This window comes from Bufo bufo, chromosome 5 (assembly GCF_905171765.1).
Source record: "Bufo bufo chromosome 5, aBufBuf1.1, whole genome shotgun sequence".
In the NCBI taxonomy this organism is placed as follows: domain Eukaryota; kingdom Metazoa; phylum Chordata; class Amphibia; order Anura; family Bufonidae; genus Bufo; species Bufo bufo.
Genome location: NC_053393.1, coordinates 518,032,111 through 518,054,009, shown reverse-complemented (window position 1 = coordinate 518,054,009; position 21,899 = coordinate 518,032,111). Strand labels below are relative to the sequence as shown.

Here is a 21,899-nt window from a genome sequence, read left to right as displayed (position 1 = left end):
AAAATAGTCTTGAATTTCCTTCATTTGTACAGTCTGTCTGACTGTGGATTGATGGACTTCAAACTCTTTAGAGATGGTTCTATAACCTTTTCCAACCCGATGAGCATCAATAACTCTTCTTCTGAGGTGTCATAATACACTACAAATATGTGAAGGTCAGACTTTGATAGATCCCTGGTCGTTAAATAAAACTATTCACACCTGGTTGTTGTGATACCATTGATTGATTTGATCAATACGTTTGGCACTTATAGATATGTGATATTAGATAATTTTCCTCAACTCATTTGACTAATTTGTTTGATATTGTTATTTTCATCTACTTTTAGGACTTGTGTTAAAATCTGATGTAGTTTTGGGTCAAATTTATGTAGAAATATAGAAAACTCTAAAAGGTTCATAAGCTTAAAGCACCACTGTAGATCTTTGGGCCTGTACTGTACCTCTATGTCTTTACAATCCTGCAGAATGCTGAGGGCCAAATTTACTAATCCTGTAAAATCCTTGCACCAAATGGATGAAATTATACTGAAAGCCCATCCACCATTTATACAGTGTATGTGCACATCCATTACAGAGAAATTCAATTAAGAATAATATAAAGAATAAAATTGAGTGGCTCCAAAGTCACTGTTTGCCCATACATGCACATCATTTCTACATAAGTTCCAGAGACAGCCGAGTACATTTCTGGCTATTTCCAGAACTGAACTGGAGATGAATGGAGCTGCAGTGTGCATGCTCATTTCAGGGGGCTCCAAGGGGCACAGGGTCTCTGTTCTTGTGATCGGTGGTGGCCGCATCTAAAAGTTATCCCCTATCCTTCGATTTCCTCTATTGAATGGACACCATGTACAACTATAAATCTGAAGCAGATATCTTCAGATTTCAGTCAATGTAGGATTGGCACACTCAAAACATGCGGAGCCCCACGGAGTTGAAACAGTTTATTATAACTACGTTTGATAAAATATGATAAAATACAATAAAATACATAAAATAAATTAAACAATGGTAGTAGTTTTGTAATATTCGAATCAACTTATTGCAGACAAAGTATCCTGGATGTTCTCAATAGTGGATGGGTCTGCAATGACATACAATAGATGCTTAACTGCAGATCCTAACAACAGGGTGTTGTCTTGCAAATAAAACGCACTCTAGGTCACTACAGTCCATATGTATACAAGTCACAAATATCCAGGAGGTTGCATCAAACTCCGGTTATATTCATATGCAAGAAAAACGCACTGAGAGACTCTACATGCAGAAAAGCGCATACAGTGATTTCCTATGCAGGCACTATATTCCAACATATAGTTAAAAAAAATATAATTTAACTCACCTTAATCCACTTGTTCGCGCAGCCGGCATCTCTTCTGTCTTCTTTCTTCAGGACCTGGGTAAAGGACCTGTGGTGACGTCACTGCGCTCATCACATGGTCCATCACATGATCTTTTACCATGGTGATGGATCATGTGACGGGCTATGTGATGAGCGCAGTGACGTAATCACAGGTCCTTTACCCAGGTCCTGAAGAAAGAAGACAGAAGAGAAGCCGGGCTGCGCGAACAAGTGGATTAAGGTGAGTTAAATTATATATATTTTTTTTTAACCCCTCCAGCGCTATTTTACTATGCATTCTGTATTCAGAATGCTATTATTTTCCCTTATAACATGGTTATAAGGGAAAATAATACAATCTACAGAACACCTAACCCAAACCCGAACTTCTGTGAAGAAGTTCGGGTTTGGGTACCAACCATGCCGATTTTTATCACGCGCGTGAAAAACGCATTACAATGTTTTGCACTCGCGCAGAAAAGTCACGCATTTTCCCGCAACGCACCCGCATCTTATCCGGGCAAAAAACATGACGCCTGTGTGAAAGAGGCCTTAGAGACCTATTATTCTGCCAGATTTTGGGGGTCCACTAGGGGGTCATCTAGGATTGAGAATGGGAATTTATGAATGGTGTTTGCAACCAGGAATGAGCGAATTTCATATTTTGAAATTCGTTTTCGGTTCGTGTTGTGGTATTTTCTGAATTGCATTATGGATTCCGTTACCATGGACCATAATACAATTCCATGACAGCATACATAACGGAATGCCATTAGAGGCATTCCGTTATTAATTTCATCATAATAGATGTCTATGGCCTGCATAACGGATCCGTCCGGTTTCCGTTATGCTGGAATCCTCCCCTGCATAACGTAAACCGGATGGATCCGTTATACAGGCTATAGACTTCTATTATGACGGAATGAATAACGGAATGCCTCTAAAGGCATTCCGTTATGCATTCCATCATGGAATTGCGTTATGGTCCGTGGTAACGGAATCCATAACGCAATTCAGTAAATACCACAACACAAACCAAAAACGAATTTCAAACTATGAAATTCGCTCATCCCTAACTGCAACCTTTCCACCTCAAATTTGAGACTCAGAAATTTGTGCAGACATTTGTGCTCAGATATTTTCAGGAGTTCAATAGCAGTTAATGGAGAAATATGTACGTGCATCGTATGCTCTACATTCATGGCGGGACCCCGTTCTTGAGATTGGGAGTTGGTCCCACTGGTGAACCACACTGTTGGACAAATGACCCAGATGGGAATACTCTTTTAATAATGGAAGACAGAGCTATACTAAGTGACCACTAGTCTTGCCATTAGCTGTAAATACAGTGCCCCAGAGAACCACTGAAAAGGGTTAACATTTGCTATTAAGGATTAATGTATTTTCACTGTTGCGTAATGTGATTCCAAGAGCTGAAATTGGAAAACAGGTTTGTTATTGTGCCATACTCAGAAGGAGGCTGACTGGCCACGCCCCCTCTCAGGGAGAGCTGTGTCATTTGATTTCATCAGCCACAGAGTCTCGCCTAAGCATCCAAAGTGTGAGGAGCTGCCTGGATTTGTGCAGTGTGAGGCCTACTACAGTCGTGGCCAAAAGTTTTGAGAATGACACAAATATTAGTTTTCACAAAGTTTGCTGCTAAACTGCTTTTAGATCTTTGTTTCAGTTGTTTCTGTGATGTAGTGAAATATAATTACACGCACTTCATACGTTTTTTATCGACAATTACATGACATTTATGCAAAGAGGCAGTATTTGCAGTGTTGGCCCTTCTTTTTCAGGACCTCTGCAATTCGACTGGGCATGCTCTCAATCAACTTCTGGGCCAATTCCTGACTGATAGCAACCCATTCTTTCATAATCACTTCTTGGAGTTTGTCAGAATTAGTGGGTTTTTGTTTGTCCACCCGCCTCTTGAGGATTGATCACAAGTTCTCAATGGGATTAAGATCTGGGGAGTTTCCAGGCCATGGACCCAAAATGTCAACGTTTTGGTCCCCGAGCCACTTAGTTATCACTTTTGCCTTATGGCACGGTGCTCCATCGTGCTGGAAAATACATTGTTCTTCACCAAACTGTTGTTGGATTGTTGGAAGAAGTTGCTGTTGGAGGGTGTTTTGGTACCATTCTTTATTCATGGCAGTGTTTTTGGGCAAAATTGTGAGTGAGCCCACTCCCTTGGATGAGAAGCAACCCCACACATGAATGGTCTCAGGATGCTTTACTGTTGGCATGACACAGGACTGATGGTAGCGCTCACCTTTTATTCTCCGGACAAGCCTTTTTCCAGATGCCCCAAACAATCGGAAAGAGGCTTCATCGGAGAATATGACTTTGCCCCAGTCCTCAGCAGTCCATTCACCATACTTTCTGCAGAAGATCAATCTGTCCCTGATGTTTTTTTTGGAGAGAAGTGGCTTCTTTGCTGCCCTTCTTGACACCAGGCCATCTTCCAAAAGTCTTCACCTCACTGTGCGTGCAGATGTGCTCACACCTGCCTGCTGCCATTCCTGAGCAAGCTCTGCACTGGTGGCACTCCGATCCTGCAGCTGAATCCTCTTTAGGAGACGATCCTGGCGCTTGCTGGACTTTCTTGGACGCCCTGAAGCCTTCTTAACAAGAATTGAACCTCTTTCCTTGAAGTTCTTGATGATCCTATAAATTGTTGATTGAGGTGCAATCTTAGTAGCCACAATGCCTGTGAAGCCATTTTTATGCAACGCAATGATGGCTGCACGCGTTTCTTTGCAGGTCACCATGGTTAACAATAGAAGAACAATGATTTCAAGCATCACCCTCCTTTTAACATGTCAAGTCTGCCATTTTAACCCAATCAGCCTGACATAATGATCTCCAGCCTTGTGCTCGTCAACATTCTCACCTGAGTTAACAAGACGATTGCTGAAATGATCTCAGCAGGTCCTTTAATGACAGCAATGAAATGCAGTGGAAAGTTTTTTTGGGATTAAGTTAATTTTCGTGGCAAAGAAGGACTATGCAATTCATCTGATCACTCTTCATAACATTCTGGAGTATATGCAAATTGATATTATAAAAGCTTAAGCAGCAACTTTTCCAATTTCCAATATTTATCTAATTCTCAAAACTTTTGGCCACGACTGTACATGCCAGAGGACAAGTGCCAGAACCCTGGGCAAAGAAAGCAAAGAATATTTTATAGACTGTCTAAAGGGCATCCAGGTTTAATGGCAACACCCCCGTTGCTCATAAATCATTTTTCTCAGCAATGAGGACACATTTGAACATGGGACCAACACAGATGTCTTCAGCTGCCAAGTGCACATGTAACAGGTCAGCCAGTGTCATAGGTACAAATCTGCTGACAGATGCCCTTTAAAGGGGTTGTTTCATCTCAGACAATGGGGGCATATCATTAGCATATCCAACTCTGGGACCCACACCTCGTAAACGAAGCCGGCAAAGTCCCGGACGGCACACTGCTCATGTGCGGCTGCCCTCCATTCATTTATATGAGGCCCACCGTCGCTGGCTCAGATATTTCGTCGGCCTGATAAAAATGAATAGGACCGGTGGTCGTGTGCTCCCATTCATTTCTATGGGGATTCCGAAAATAGCCGCTCGGGTATTTTTGGTCGGCCAATAGGAAGGTTTGGTGGTGGCCGGACCCAGAACCACCGGCCAAGACTTTGCTGGCCTCGTGTTAGGCTTCGTTTTAGAGATAGGTGATATCCTAGCGATATACCCCAATTGTAAGGGATGAGAATACCCCTTTAAGTAATAATTTTTTTGCCAAAATCAAACCAAGCAGACACTCCAAAAAATTAAAAAAAAGTAGACAAAGTCACATATTGATACATTACCCACTAAGCCATCTGTAGAATTAGTAAATCTGCTCCAGAATGTCCATTAGATTACAGACTTGCTCAATTCATCCTATAGCAACATAGATATTTACCGACTTCCCAGCATGCTCTGCTCTTCTCTTAGCGTAGATATTTTCTGATGTTTCCAAACCTCCATAATTTAGCTTTTCCGTATAGCATTAGCATAAGTGTAGGCTATCACTTCCAGCCGGCGTCTGTTATCCTGTAATGGTCATGAAGCGCGGCAGCGCTGTACACTGCGCTGCGCTGAGAGCATCGAGCTTTGTTGCTGTTATTTTATATATTACCAATTCTGCCCTTCATGCATAATAATGAAAATTTTGAGACGCGAATTCCTATTTACTCTCACACTAAGAAAACAAAAGTTCTAATTTTGCTGTCTGGAAGGTCATTACATCGCCTGGCAAAGGCTGCAGATATCAGCAAAACGCTTTATACTCCTTCCCAGTAAAAATGCCAGGAAATGATTTCGTGTTTTTTATTGTTTAAGAAATAAATATTATAAGACGTGATTCACCAGCCACTACCGGTAGTGTAGGCACCACAACTCCTTAAAGGGTGCAGATCTATATTAAAGGTTTTCTCTGGTAATTTTATATCCATGTCCTATCCTTTAGGGTGCATTCAAATTGGGTATCCGCAAAACATGGATGCCAGCCGCGTGCATTCCGTATTTTGTGTCCTGCTCTATGATAGAAATGCCTAATCTTGTCTGCAAAATGGACAAGAATAGGACATGTTCTATTTTTTGGCTGCGAAACGGACATCCTGTCTGCATCTTTTGCGGCTCCATTGAAATGAATGGGTCCGCATCCGATCCACAAAATTGAAAAGTCATGTGAATGGGCCCCATCAATATAAAAATCCCCAAGAACCCCTTCATAGGGGCTGAATATTTGGCACCCAACCCCTCTTCCCCCGTCCCTGCTAATCCTAAGGATAGGCCTTCAATACTAAGATCCTTGACAACCCCTTTAAGGACTTTCAACAGGCTATTGTCATATATAACACTAATGGCTCATCCTTTAAAGGGGTTGTCCAACCTTTCGACCTTTTTTTCACCTGCTCCTCAACTCTCCATTCTGCGATCATCCTGTTTCCAGTTCTGTAAACCTCTGGATGGACAGGGTGACGTGCTTCACTGCCACAAATGATTGGCCTTAGCAATAACGTACGCCTAAGCGGCACAGGATCAAGCTGTGGTGTGACCACTGAGGCCAGTCATCGGCTGCAGCTGTGCAAGTGAACCTGTCTGGAAGCTTACAGTCTGAGGACTGGAAAATTGCAAAACAGAACCAGGGAGTCCGAATAAAAACAGCAGGGACCAGGTGAGTATGATTTTTTTTTATACTAGGTACAATACGCTGCAGGGGCTAGTTAAAACAGGAATAAGGCTGGACAACCCCTTTAAAGGCTATGGACACCTTTAAGATGGTTTGTACCTATGTGGTTCCCTTGAGCCAAAGAAGGTGCACTACACAATTACAGGTTGTAATCTTCATGTCTTCATTCATTTATTTTCAGCCCTCTTGATATTAAGTTTACAATCTGCTTTTAGTTTCAGACTTTTTAACATCTGGACGTGTCCCTCCCAGGATTACATGCTGGATCTGTGTGTCCAGGATGCTTCTGCCTCCACCCTTCAAACTGCCTTATCCATGTTTTCATTCCCATCTACAGTCTGTGTGAGTTATCCTCCTTGGATCCTCTCCGCCTGCTTCACATTCTGATGTGCTGTGTACAACCTCTTCCCCCCTCCTTGCTGCTATCTCTAACATAGAGAGAAGGGAGGGGGAGAGCAGAGAGAACTAGTCTTCAATCAAATCATTGGTGGCATAAACATTAATCGCACAACAGGACCACAATGGTGCAAAAACGTTGATACCCCAACACCTTTACAAGAGCACCAGGAGTTGGACCCTGACAGATTTCACACTGATGGGATATTATAAGCACAGGCCATTAATGTTTTCTTCATCCAAGAATGCAATCTTGGACGTGACCCTTTGACCATGTTCGTGACATGTAGCCATCCGAAACCGAAGCTGAGGGTTTAACCTCTGCCCCCTTATCTCTGCTTTGGCCGCTGACAGAGATATCGCATTCAGGTTCTATGCTACAAACATGCTAATAGTTATAGTAAATCCGTTAGAGATTTGGAAAGACTGCAATATGGTCAGAGATTGACTGAAAAATGTCTCGGTCCCTGGTCAATGAAGGTCGCCATGTCCACTGCTATTGGAAGACACAGCCAAATGATAGGATGCAATGGAACTGGGGCCTGGCAATGACATCAGAATGCCAGAGACTGACAAGCAAACATTTTCTAATTTATCATGGTATGCTATGTGTAAAATAATGCTTGGAAATACGTAGGAGCTCTGTATAAGACACTATGGCTTGTGGCTTTGGGCCCCTTAGGTACTGTCTAATTGCCCAAAATCCAGCAAACCCTGGTAATGGTTCTTTACAATGAAGAACTTTGCACACCTGCCACTGGAACCAGAGTTTGGGGGCCAAATGAAAACATACATGAGGTACGGTATATAACAAAGTTTACAAAGGATAACCATCTGGTCTCATGGCAGTACGTAGATTGTCTATAGGTCCAACCCCAGGGAACATATTCTCCAAAATAATCTTCACTAACTGAATTATTAGTAACCAAACACACAATGTAAGTATATCAGGGAATCACACATAATGCAATCTGTTAATATATTAGCCACGGTAATTCTAACCCAAGTCAACATTTAGCGTATGTCAGCTCATTATGATTGTGGGTGGTTGACCTCCATGACTGCCTCCCCCCTTAACCTTAACCATGAAGGTCTTATCACATACTATAGTAGAAAAAATGCCTTTAAGAACACTTGGTGGGATAAAGATAGGATATAGAGAACGACTAAGATTAAACACTCGTATCTCTTCAAAGACACGTCAACAGTAATTCACACATTTGCATCTCCTTAGTCAAAATCCTCCAGACACCTGTATGAAGAGGAGAAACCACATTTACACCAATGACAGACCGGGCAGAGAAATTACAAATTATATAAAAGCATTGCGCAACGTGCCAGAGGCATAACGAAGCTTCAGGGCCGCAATACAAAACCTGTAACAGGGGCCCTGACCCCTGAGGAACCTCTACACCCCTTAGAACTAATCCTCTGCAATCCTCTCCCAAAACGAGAATGGTTTACTATATCTTACCAGTAAATGCCATCAAGCTCGTAACCTCATGTGGACCTTTCTCCTTTTTTTGTTTTTGCTTTGCTAGTCTTTGCTCCACTCACCCCACCCCGGTGTTATGGTCGCCTTGAACCTAAAGTAACAGGATCTATGAAGCTGAGGTCATGAGCCTCATACTCGTGCTAGGACTTGTGGTCACAATACAGGTGCAGAAATGTGCCTGTATTGAACTTATTGAATTGGCCTAAGACCTCCATTTAGTGAGCAAAAGGGCATGATGAGCCCCATCAACTCAAGCATCTGCAAGGTCCGTTGACCCCAACCTTCTGTCTCCCCTGTATTGTCTTCTGATATATATCGAAAATCAGAAGATGAAATTTAAAATCATATCTCCATCTTTTAATACAATGTCATTTTCAGGTCTACAATTTTGAACAAAAAGTTTTTTTAAGACAGGGTGATTCACAAAGAATGGTGCAAAACTATAGCCTCGGCATTCATAACTTAGAGAACGTAACACAAATCTATTAACATGAGAAGACACACTATCTCTCTGAGTGTTATCTATACACTACAAATGTTTGCTGTGAGCTTCAATCCTGATCCAGCCCTTTGTAGGAGGTTGGGTGGGAAGCTAGGATCCCCCCCAGCTCTGCTAATCTAGACTAGAGTTCAGAGAGGAAGGAAGCTGTGCCTTCTTCTTAGACCTCAAGTTTCAGAGACTAACCGATCTCTGTGTGAAGTACAGAAAGAAAGATAAAGGAGAGAGAGAGAGAGATAATTGGAGAACTTGGAATCTGTGTGGTCAACCATAAAAGTCAGCAAGGTAATCTGCTACTACAGCCATTTAGACTTTGCTGCAAGTGAGGGACAGCAATAAGACTTCTTACCTGTATATGTTCTGGCCAGATATGCCTTCAAGACCCCACAGTGGACATTACAGCCATTATTGCCAGAGTACTATTTCCAGCCACAGACAACTTTAGCCCAGATTCTAGGGTTCATGTAGACTGACCTTCTCAGTGAGAAGAAAAGTAGATTTATCTTAAACCTGCCCCTCGTGTAAAGGTTTAAACTAACGAAAGGGAGATTCATGAAAACTGTCAGGGCTTTACATTTGCACCGTCCTTTTTGAATTACCCTGTATATATTTATAGTTGTTTTTCTGATACAGAGCTCTGCATTCCCTCCATACACAGAGTTATGGCTAACTGCTGACACAAAAGTCACCAAATTTTGGACAAATGGCTCTTTCCGCACACAACCTTTTGGAGATCTCCCTAAATTGACAGATTAAAATGAAACATTCTGTTTTTGTTTGCTTTTTGTTATTAATAAGGCCTCTTTCCCATTTGCTCTAATGATTTCCATTATAGAAGCAGAACAAAAAAAATAATGAAAGTGACCCGAACGGTGCCAAACAGATCCCATTGACTACAATTTTTGTTCGGCAGTGCGCTGTTTTTTAGTGGAGAAAAAGTCCTGCATGAAGAAATTTTATCTCCCTTGTCTTTGATGGAATCTGCCTTGGAGGCTCCAAATGGAACCTCAGACAGGTGTGAACAAGGTAAGATCATGAATGTTTGACCTAAGGATCCTTGATTTCTTGACCAGTGATTCTGTGTCAGACACATTACAGGGCCCCATCGTCACAGTCTGCCTGCCGCTTTATTAAGCAGGGTTCAGACATGTCTTTTTCATATAGGTTTTCACCTTTTTCTTCTCATGTGAACATGTGGATGGATTTATATGTGGGATCTCTATTCATTCACATAATATTGTACAGGGGCTCTAGAAGCCGTCTATACATTCAGTATATAGTAAATAGTAGAGGGGAGAAAAACCATGAAAAATACATTATAGTGCCTGCAATTCTTTCTGAACCCAGAACCACTTCATAAAAAATAAAAGCTTGGCAACAGTCCAGAAATTATGGTGAATAAATTTGTGTCTTTATACAGCCGAGGCCTATCTATCTATCTATCTATCTATCTATCTATCTGTTATCTATCTAACTCTCCATTGTGTTATGTTCCGGCCTTGTGCTAAAATAAAAAATAAAGTTTCCCCCATCTATTTCCCCCCTTAAAACAAATGAAATGTTTGCAAATTTATTAAAAAGGAAAAACTAAAATTTTGCCTGGACATAAGTACTCAGACCCTTTGCTGTAACACTTGACATTTAGCTCTGGGGTCTCTCATTTCTCTGGATCATCTTTGAGATGTTTCTACAGCTTGATTGGAGTCATATCAGAGCAAAAACCAAGCCATGAGGAGGAAAGAACTGCATGTAGAGCTCAGAGACAGGATTGTGTGGAGGTACAGATCAGGAGAAGGGACAAATACATTTCTGCTGCACTGAAAGCTCCCAAGAGCACAGTTGCCTCCACAATTCTTAAATGGAAGAAGTTTGGAACAACCAGGACACTTCATAGAGCTGGCCGCCCCTCCAAACTAAGTAAAGGGCCTTGGTCAGAGAAGTAACCAAGAACCCAATGGTCACTCTGGCTGAGCTCCAAAGATCCTGTGTGCAGATGGGAGAAACTTCCAGAAGCTCAACCATCACTGCAGCCTCCACCAAGCTGATCTTTATGGCTGAGTGACCAGAAAGAAGCCTCTCCTCAGTCAAAGACACGAAAAAGCCCATCTGGAGTCTGCAAAAAGCACCTACAGGACAGTGAGAACCAAGATTCTCTGGTCTGATGAAACCAATACTGACCGTTTTGGCCTCAAGTCTAAGCGGCATGTCTGGAGGAAACCAGGTACTGCCTATCACCTGCTCAATAACATCCTTACAGTGAAGCATGGTGGTGGCAGCAGGAAGACTGGTCATGGATGAGAAGAGCTGAATGAAGCAAAGTACAGAGATATTCTTAATGAAAACCTGATCCAGAGTGCTGTGGACCTCAGACTGGGCTGAAGGTTCACCTTCCAACAAGACAATGATCCTAAGCACAAAGCTTAGACAACACTGGAGCGGCTTAGGGGCAACTCTGTGAATGTCCACGAGTGGCCCAGCCAGAGCCCCAAACCCAATCGAACATCTTTGTGGAGATCTAAAAATGGCTGCCCACCAACCTGACAGAGCTTGAGAGGATCTACAGAGAAGAACGGCAGAAAATCCCCAAATTCCAGATGTGCAAATCTTGTGGCATCATCCCCAAGAACACTGGAAGCTGTAATCACTGCCAACTAAGTCCTGAGTAAAGGGTCTGAATACTTATGTCAATGCAAGATTTTAGTTTGTCCTTTTAAATAAACCCTGGTCTTGTGAAAATCAATGGTGGTTTTCCTGATAAAAAATACTGTAATTCTTTAAGCAAATGAGAGCTTCAGTGCACCAAGGGGTTGGGCCACACTGGAACCCCTCGGTGCACTGATTGGCTAGGCCCACCCCTCGGTGCACCGGAATGAAAGTCTTTTTTTTTCCCCTCAGGAATGCAGTCACCAATATTCACAAGACAGGTATCATTTTAATCCACAGGGTCAACCCTACCAGGCAGTATGCCTAGTTTCATAGGGTTGACCCTGCTGACAGATGCTCATGTTTGTTTTAAAATGTTTGCCCCCAGAACACCATGTTGCGCTTCTTACAAAACCGACTTCAACCTTCCCCTCGTCCATCCCTTATGGATACACATCATTTACATGTGAATTACCAGTGTTCAGAGTATCCATATGTGAGTCCATTCACAGGATGCCTCTAGGCGCAGGCCTACTGTGCCTACAGACAGAATCTAAGCTGTAAATGATGAGAGTAAGTCGTCATAGACTCGGTGACCTGCATACATGGACTCAGTCGTGATTTTATATGGCCCTTCAAGATAATATTCTTATCATTTACAGTAGGGGACACTATACTGTATATTATGATCATGATAAATGTGTCCTACTAATATCCTCTTATATAACTTCAGAAATAAGTCTATGTGATATCTGATGTGACACCGCAGAGCGGTAATGTAACTCTGTCTATTCCCTCTGATACAATAGACATCTAAGGGCTGAGATCTCGGTTTGCGGCGCTGACTACAAAAAACGCTTGTAGCCACTGGGTCACATCATTATTTATACAACCTGGTTTCTGAGAGCTCCGACCTCATCCTGTCTCATCGCCGTCAATCCTGTCCGCACAGCAGCATGTAGTCGTGCCCATTCCCATGCAGTGTTGCAGGCAAAAATAGTCATTTTATTCCCATTTTTTTTGCAAGAATAAATAAATAAATAAAAAGATTTAGCAGAGCTGGGTTTGTCATTTGGCACTCATGATCTATTGTTTTGCATAGGTCCCCAGGTAAACAAACCACAATGACAGGTTCAGCTCTGCTACATCTGTATTAGGTTCACCTTAAAATCTTGCGCTAACAGTGTGGCATATTAACCCTATAGCTGCTGAATTCTATTGATGCAATTAGAACACAACGAGATCGATACACTTGCGTCGTGGTGTGCGTTCATCCATGATAATATCTATAGTATAGTAGAGCTCGATACGGAATAACGCTAATTACCGGATTTCATTAAACAAATGATTATCTTAAGTTATTATGGCAATAGTTATTATTCTACCGCAAAACGTGATGCCATATAGTGACAAGTGGAGTCTGTATATTCAAGTCCTGTCTTCTCTGGGTTCAACCCACACCCGGCTGGGGACCAATGAAGATGCATTTTCTACAGAGAGCAGCGGAATAAGGTGTCACCATATGTCAAATGATATGCAGTATGTCATCGCTAAGTAAAATACCGATCGCTGATGTACGTCCATGCTATGCATAGGTCTGCAGTAGCGCCGCATATGGCAGTATTTTACATAGCTACAACATACAGTGACAATTATCATTATCCAGAGCAACAACATATAGCTTTGATAATACTATATGGCGGTGACATATATGAACAATAATTCTATATGGCGGTGACATACACAAACAATAATTCTATATGGCGGTGACATATACGAACAATACTTCTATATGGCAGTGACATACACTAACAATAATTCTATATGGCGGTGACATATATGAACAATACTTCTATATGGCAGTGACATACACTAACAATAATTCTATATGGCGCTGACATACACGAGCAATAATTCTATATGGTGGTGACACATAGCAAGAGTAATTCTATATGGCGGTGACATTTAGCAACGATAATTATATATGGCAGTGACATATATACGAATATATACGAACAATACTTCTATATGGCGCTGACATATATGAACAATAATTCTATATGGCAGTGACACATAGCAACAGTAATTCCTATATGGTGGTGACTTATAGCAACAATATTTCTATCTGGCGGTGACATATATGAACAATAATATTATATGGCGGTGACATATTCGAACAGTAATTCTATATGGCAGTGACATATAGCAACAATAATTCTATATGGCGGTCTTTAAGCGACGACATATAGTAGTAATTATTATTATTCTATATTCTATGTAGTGACGACATATAGCAACGATTATTATCCTATATAGTAATGAGATAAATGGCAACAATTATTACTCTATACACTTTTAATTATTATTCTATATGGCGGCCACATATAGCAGAAATTATTATTATATATAGCGATGGGATATAGCCATTATTATTCTACCTGGCGACGACATATAGCAGCGATTATTATTCTACATGTCGACATGTAGCAAGAATTATCCTATATGAAGATGACATATAAGGAAAAATATTATATATAGCGACGACCTATGGCAACAATTATTATTCTACATAGCAAGAACACACAACAATGATTATTGCTGTATAAAGCCCCGACATATAGTAAGGATTATAATATATAGCTGCTATCACTGTACTATATAGCTCAGATTATTAGTCTACATACAGCCATGTAGCCGGGATTATTATACCGCACATCGCAACCTATAGCTAAGATTATTAATGTTCTGCATAGCGACGACATATAGCAGTGATTATTATACTTCATCGCAATGATGTAACAACGATTTTTATTCTACGTGGTGACGACATGCAGCAGCAATTAGTATTCTGCAAAGCGACGACATATGGAAGCCACATATTCCACCGCTCTGTATGGAGAATGCATTCTTATTGGTCCCCAGTGAGGTGGGGGAGGAACCAAGAGAAAACATGCGGAGAACATACAGGCTCCGTGCAATACGTACCGTCCAGGTAAACCCAATGGCTTCTTATTACATCACATCGCACATTACCGTGGTGTACGGCACATATTATGCAGCCTGAATGAGCTGAGTGACAAAGTCAGCTCTGCTGCATTTGTAATAACACACAAAAAAAAAAGCGGAGTCCTATTTTTTTTCCCGAAGATTGAAGCAGATTCTACTGAAATTGTACAATTTGGAGGCAGAATGAAAGCAGGCACAGATTTTGCTGCTTTTCTATAAAGATGTATCATTGATGAGTTCAAGTGTAGCAGCGCTAAATTGGCCTGGAGTAGCAGTATTGAGCTTGTCTGCTATGGTAGCTCTAATTTTTATGATGTAGCAGTGCTGAGTTTACTTGGAGTAAAAATGCCGAGTTTGTCAAGTGTAACAGTACTGGGTTTGTCCGATGGACTAGAGCTGAGTTTGTCATGCAGCACAAGTCGTTCATTCAAAATGGGTGAATGCATCATATGTGGTTTTACACAGGACTATAGATAGGAATATGTATGATACAGAAGTAAACTGAGCCATAGTGCATGAGATGCCAAATTATACATTCATCTCTGCTACATCTCTCACCACTATTTTTCCCGTTCATTTTTAAAGGGAACCTGTTACATTGAACATGGTGTCTGAGCTGCAAGCAGCAGGTTGTAGAGCAGGAGGAGCTGAGCAGATTGATATATAGATTTATGGGAAAAGATTCAGTAGAACTTGTATTATATACATTTATATCTCTGCTCATTCTGGGCTGTGAAGTCCAGGAGGCGGACCTATCAGTGATTGACAGGGGGCGGTCCTATCAGTGACTGACAGGAGGCGGTCCTATCAGTGATTGACAGGAGGCGGTCCTATCAGTGATTGACAGGGGGCGGTCCTATCGGTGACTGTGTATACAGAGATAGCTGTCAATCACTGATAGGACCGCCTCCTGGACTTCACAGCCCAGAATGAGAAGGAATATAAATGTATAAAATACAAGTTTTACGGAATCTTCTCCCATAAATCTATACATCAATCTGCTCAGCTCCTCCTGCTCTGTAACATGCTGCCTGCAGATTATTTTGCATTTTCATGGTGATGGGTTCCCTTTAAGCCTTTTCACACCCCTCCCTCACCCCTGAGTCTAAGGCCCCTTTCACACGAGCGAGTTTTCCGCGCGGGTGCAATGCGTGACGTGAACGCATAGCACCCGCACTGAATCCGGACCCATTCATTTCAATGGGGCTGTGCACATGAGCCTTGTTTTTCACGCATCACTTCTGCGTTGTGTGAAAATCGCAGCATGTTCTATATTCTGTGTTTTTCCCGCAGCCCTGGACCCAAAGAAGTGAATGGGGCTTCAGTCAAAAACGTATTGCATCCAGAAGCACTGATGGTTGCTAGGAGATGTTGTTTGTAAACCTTCAGTTTTTTATTACGCTCGTGAAAAACGCATCAAAACGCATTGCACCTGCGCGGAAAAAACGGAACAACTGAACGCAATCGCAGATGAAACGGACTGAACTTGCTTGCAAAATGGTGCGAGCTTCACTGAACGCATCCGGAGCTAATCCGTCACGCTCGTGTGAAAGAGGCCTAACAGAGGGAGTCCCAGAGCAGAGCAGAAGGACGTTCCTGTGTGGTCCCAGCTATTTCACGTCCTCAGCTCTGATGACTCTTCATCCCTGACACCCAGCGATTCAGGGCTGATTACACTGCACATAGCGGTCTGCGCTACATCTCACACGGGACCCGGCCGCACAGAGTGTATATACGGTAGTACTATAAGACAGACAGCGTAAGGGCTTATGCACATGACCGTTGGATGTTTTGCGGTCCCCAATGCACGAGCAACGTCCATGCGGCGGCCGGGACGGATCCAGACCCAGTCAACTTAAATGGGTCCGTGATCTGTCCGCACTGCAAAAAAATAGAACATGTTCTATTTTTTTTGCGATGCGGAGGCACGGAGAGAAACACCACGGACGCACTCCGTAGTGCTTCCGCGAGGTTCCGTGCCTCCGTTCCGGATTGTCAGGATTGTGGACCCACTCAAGTGAATGCGGAGTGCACACACGGGCCGGTGCCCGCATATTGTGGACTCGCTGTTTGCAGGCTGCAATATGGCCACGGCCGTGTGCATGAGACCTAAGTGTGGACAGCTACACAAGTGTGAACAGAGCCAGATAACGCAACACAGCGGAAATATACAGGGAGATGCTACATTGGTATAGCAGAGAGGAATCTGTAATGTAACCGCATGTGTTGTGTAATTGCTCAGAATAATAATTAGGATTATCTATAGTCATACAGAAAAAGTGTGATATCTCATAACCACATTAACTATGTATATAAGATATATCTGTGGATAGACATAGATAACAGAGATATAGATAAATGATGCATGATAGATAGATAGATAGATAGATAGATAGATAGATAGATAGATAGATAGATAGGAGATAGATAGATAGATAGATAGATAGATAGATAGATAGATAGATAGGGGATAGATAGATAATAGATAGATAGATAGATAGATAGATAGATAGATAGATAGATAGATAGATAATAGATAGATAGATAGATAGATAGATAGATAGATAGATAGATAGATAGATAATAGATAGATAGATAATAGATAGATAATAGATAGATATAAGATAGATATAAGATAGATAGATAGATAGGAGATAGATAGATAGAAGATAGATAGATAGATAGATAGATAGATAGATATTAGATAGATAGATAGATAGATAGATAGACAGACACATGTTAATAACTCCTTGCAGGGCCCTTGTGGGGGTCGATATCAGGGATAACTTCCCCGATGTTCCTGCGTTATTGTGCAGATGTAGCAGAGCGCAGTGTGTACTGGGTCCTGTGACATCTCCTCATACACGATGCCAATTTGTCTGACTACTGCAGCTCTCAGGGAGACAAATGGCCCTTCTGCCTCTTCTGAAGAAACCAAAGGGAGCTGGATAATGGGCGGCAGACATGGCAGAGAGCAGAGATCAATCTTCCAACATGGAATTACTTACCCAAAACAAGGTGACCTGAAGGACAGGAGCTCCTGATGAAGTCCCCTATCTGCTGATGGCTTCACATCTCCTGACTTATTTCATAAACTTTTGCAACTTTTTTCCTGGCTGAAAGACCCCAGATGTGTCCTATTCTGTGTTTGGGAACAGATCATCATCACTAGGATGGGTAGACATGAAAGGGTTAACCCGCTGCCATGTTCACCCTCTGTTCCCTCCAAGCTGTGTGCTCTGGAAGTGATAGTGTTAAACATTCCCAAGCCTGTAGACATGAAGAGCTGCTCCTGGACTGGTTGACCTCATCAGAATGCTTCTCAACTCTTTCCTATCCAGAATAGACATTAGCGCCAACATATTCCATGGCGATGTACAGAGAGGTCTCATAAAGTCTAATTTCCCTAGAAAAGTGTTCTCCTAGCACTACAACTCTGAGCATGCCCTGAAATCCATGGCTGTCCGGGAATACTGGGGGTTGTAGCTTTGCACAGCTGGAGAGCCACGGGTTGGTTGCCACAGCTCTACAGTAGGTCACATTCAAAACCAGACATGGGCCACTTAAACATCTTAGCAGATTCTTATTATTTTTATTAAGGTGATACTGGCAGGTTTTAGTGGTGGACTTGTGGTTCCATACCTAAAGGATGTCAAGGCATGTTGGGAGTTGTAGTTTTATCAGAGTGCTACAACCAGTGGTATCCAATTAAAAACTAGAATATCTGGAGGAAACCTAAGAAATCAGGTGGAGAACATACAAACACCATTGCTGAGGTTGACTAGGAACTCACTCCTTACCACTACAATGGTATGCTGAGGGTTGTAGTGTCAGCTCAGCTGGTTGACCACTGCACTACAGCCTACAGCAGGGATGCTCAACCTGCGGCCCTCCAGCTGTTGCAAAACACAACTTCCAGCATGCCTGGACAGCCAACAGCTATTAGGGCATACTGGGAGTTGTAGTTTTGCAACAGCTGGAGGGCCGCAGGTTGAGCATCCCTGATCTAGAGTATTAAAAAACAACAATGTTCCTAGAATGAGGAGGACAAGAAAGAATCTGGAGAACATCCTCAAAATCATGTGCAGAACACGCAAACTGTTCACAAGATGCATCTGGTTGGTTGTGAACTCATTGGTTGTCGCTGCCATTGGATGATGAGGGTTGTGGTGCTATCACAGCTGGATAACTAGTGCTCCAGAGCCAAGAGCATAAAAAAAAAAAACTATGTTTCTAGAATGAAGAAGAAATCAGAGAACACCCAAAAAATCAGGTGGAGAACATACAAACTCCATTCAGAAGATGCCCCTAGTTGGTTATAAATGCCTTGCTTACCACTGCCATGTTATGCTGAGGGTTGTAGTTCTTTTACAGCTGAATAACCACTGCACTAGAGCCAAAATTATCTTTAAAAAAAAATGGGCTTCTAGAATGAGGAGTAAAAGAGAGAATATGGATAACACCCTAAACATTATGTGGAGAACCTGCAAACTCCATTCAGAAGATGCACCTAGTTGGTTATGAACTTATTGCTTGACACTGCCATGGTATGCTGAGGCTTGTAGTTCTATCACCGCTGGAAAAGCACTGCTCTAGAGGCAAAGTTATCTTTAAAAAAATATAGGCTTCTAGAATGAGGAGGAAAAGAGAGAATATGGATAACACCATAAAAATCAGGTGGAGAACATTCAAACTCCATTCAGAAGATGCACCTAGTTGGTTATGAACTAGAGCCAAGAGTATCCTGCAATGAGGATGAAAACTGAGAACCTGGAGAACATCCCCCAAAACATGTGGAGAACATACAAACTCAATGCTGAAGCTGCACATGGTTTGATATGAGCTCCTAGATCCGATGTCATTACCTTAATGATATTAGTTGGGAAAATAAGAAGCATTGAAAGGACTTTGTGCAAACAATACCGTATGAAATGACAGCAGGTTATATAATTGTGCAGATACAAATGATAATTAGGACAATTATGTAAAGTGCATTATGGCAGAGTGAATGCCCTCTAAATCGCAGTTATGTCACATGGTGAACACCTATCTCCACTGGATCTATTTGATAATGAAATGGACACATACAGTACAGATATAGCAGAGCCCAGTTTGTCACTTAACCCTTTTGGCTCAATGATATCTGCTATACCATACAGTCATATCAAAAGGAGTTACAAACTATACCCATCTCTGCTACATCTTTTTCTGAATGGATTCAGCTCCTGCAGGTCTTTAATTGATGTCCTATGTCTTACATTCTATTTATTAAGCAGCAATTTTGCATAACTTTGATCCATTAACAGTAGTGGCTGCTAAATCTACAAATGAGGGTCTACCATTGATGGAGAAGTTCTCGCAGTTGCCCACATGCTATAGAAGAGCAATGCACAAACCAGAAATAATACTGATTCCTCCATCAGGGTCTTCTATGAGGAACTCAGCTAGAAATAATACATTTTTAGTTCTTCAGACCTATCACCCATTAGACTAAGGTAGTGCTAGGGACTGAGCTATGGACCGGGGCTGAGAGTTGTAAGGAGCCACAGGTTGAAGAACACTGCGCTCCACCAACGGGCCACCTAAAAATCTAAGCAGCTTGTGGAATCACAAGTACCAAAACAATACTGGCAAGTCATGGGTGGGCTTGAGGTCTCATAACTGGTTATTGTCAAAAGTTGAGTGAATCTGGGTTCACAGTACATGCATCGAATTGCAAACTATCCCTGGTGTTCCCTCAGGCAGACCTTGTTACCCAAATCCCACCCAAGGTTCTCACCTGGTTGTTCTTGCAGAGATCTGCCCACATGCTGGTGCCATCTCCACCCCTCATCAGGACATGGTAGGTGAAGAAATAAATGCCAGGGATGGAGCAGGTGAATTTGCCGGTGGTTGGGTCGTAATGATTGCCCAAGTTGGTGACCACATCGTCAAACTTAAGCAGCTCATAGCCCTCATGTTGCCTCTTGAGCCCGGCATAGAAGGCGATCTTGGGTACTGTGCTGTAGGTAGCGGCGCTGATAGCCCCAGCAGCATTTAGCCCAGGAGCTCCAGGAGGACCTGGAAGACCAAGTCTTCCCGGCTCCCCTCTCTCTCCTGGAGGTCCCATTGGTCCAGGAGGTCCTGGCTCACCCGGAGGTCCCCTAGGACCAGCCTTTCCTGGTCGCCCAGGTTCTCCTTTGGGTCCTTGGATGAAGGTGGGCAAGGACTGAAGAAGGCTATGATCCCGCACCGTCTCTGCAGTAGCAGTACTGGGGGGCTTGGTCCCATAGGGGTCGCAGACCATGCGGCAGGTGCCCAGCATCTCGTAGTGTGCAGATGTCCCAGCAGAGTTGACAAGAACCGGGATGAGAATGACCAGCAGGAGCACCATGACCACCCCTAGAGCCCCGGCGGCCACCAGCCGCTTTCTGGCCACCAGCCGGCTCAGAGCTGGCCGTTCCTCCTGCCTGCTTTTCGACGAAATCTTGAAGCCTTTCTGAGCACCAACAATGAATGAAAAATAAGATGGACCAAGGGACTGACCGATGAAGGCTACTGAGGACCAGCCTGTGACTAGGACAGTCCTGAACTCAGGAGCTCTCCAAGGTGCCGAACCTCAACTGACTCCAGTTCTGGAGCTGGCCACCGGGTCTCCACTTCTCTTGTCCAACTTTGTCGTCTCTCCTCTGTGTAGTCTCTAGGGGGTTCCAAGAAGGGCAGTCTCTTCTCTGCTTGTCTACAGGACAGTCTCCCTCCTCCCTTGGTGGTCCTAATTAGACTTAATGTACTCTGTTCAGCAGTGTCTCATCCCTCACCTCCTCAGAAGAATGGGAAAAGAAGCTGATGTAAGCATCAAAGGCAATGGTAAGACTTCTCCCACCTCCAAGAACCAGAAACCCACGTGTAGCCCTTCACAGATCTGCACCTCCCAGCTTCTTCTTCTTTAGATTTTCCTAATTGCCATTGACTTTCCCCTTTTTTTTTTTTTTGCAAACTCTTGCAATTGCAATGAACTTTCCTGCTGCTCTTTCTGATAGTTCTCTCTGGTCTTCTTCCTAAGGAGGTGACAGCAGCTGCTCTGAGCTGGAAGGGGGGTCTCCTGCAGATTGATGGTGAGGGTGGAACCCTTAGCTCATTGCCCACTCCAGCTTGAAGCATATCAATGCCTGGCAGCCATGCACAGGGCTTTCCTGTAATCCTCAGATTCAAAGAGAGCTCAGAGAACCAGGGATCCAACACCTGTAGATCAAAAGCCTGGCAGCCCCTGTACCCAAATCCAGGGAGATCTCTTTCCTTCATATCT

The 21,899-nt window shown here is 42.8% G+C and overlaps 1 protein-coding gene across 1 annotated transcript in view; it reads right to left on the bottom strand.

Moving 5' to 3' along the window:
* C1QL3 (complement C1q like 3) overlaps nucleotides 1-20,987 on the bottom strand; it is a 32,613-nt gene extending 11,626 nt beyond the window's left edge. The window contains exon 1 of the mRNA XM_040433047.1: nucleotides 20,394-20,987. Coding sequence (XP_040288981.1) covers nucleotides 20,394-20,987 — 594 coding nt within the window. The remainder of the gene's footprint in view (nucleotides 1-20,393) is intronic.
* Nucleotides 20,988-21,899: the final 912 nt, after the last annotated feature.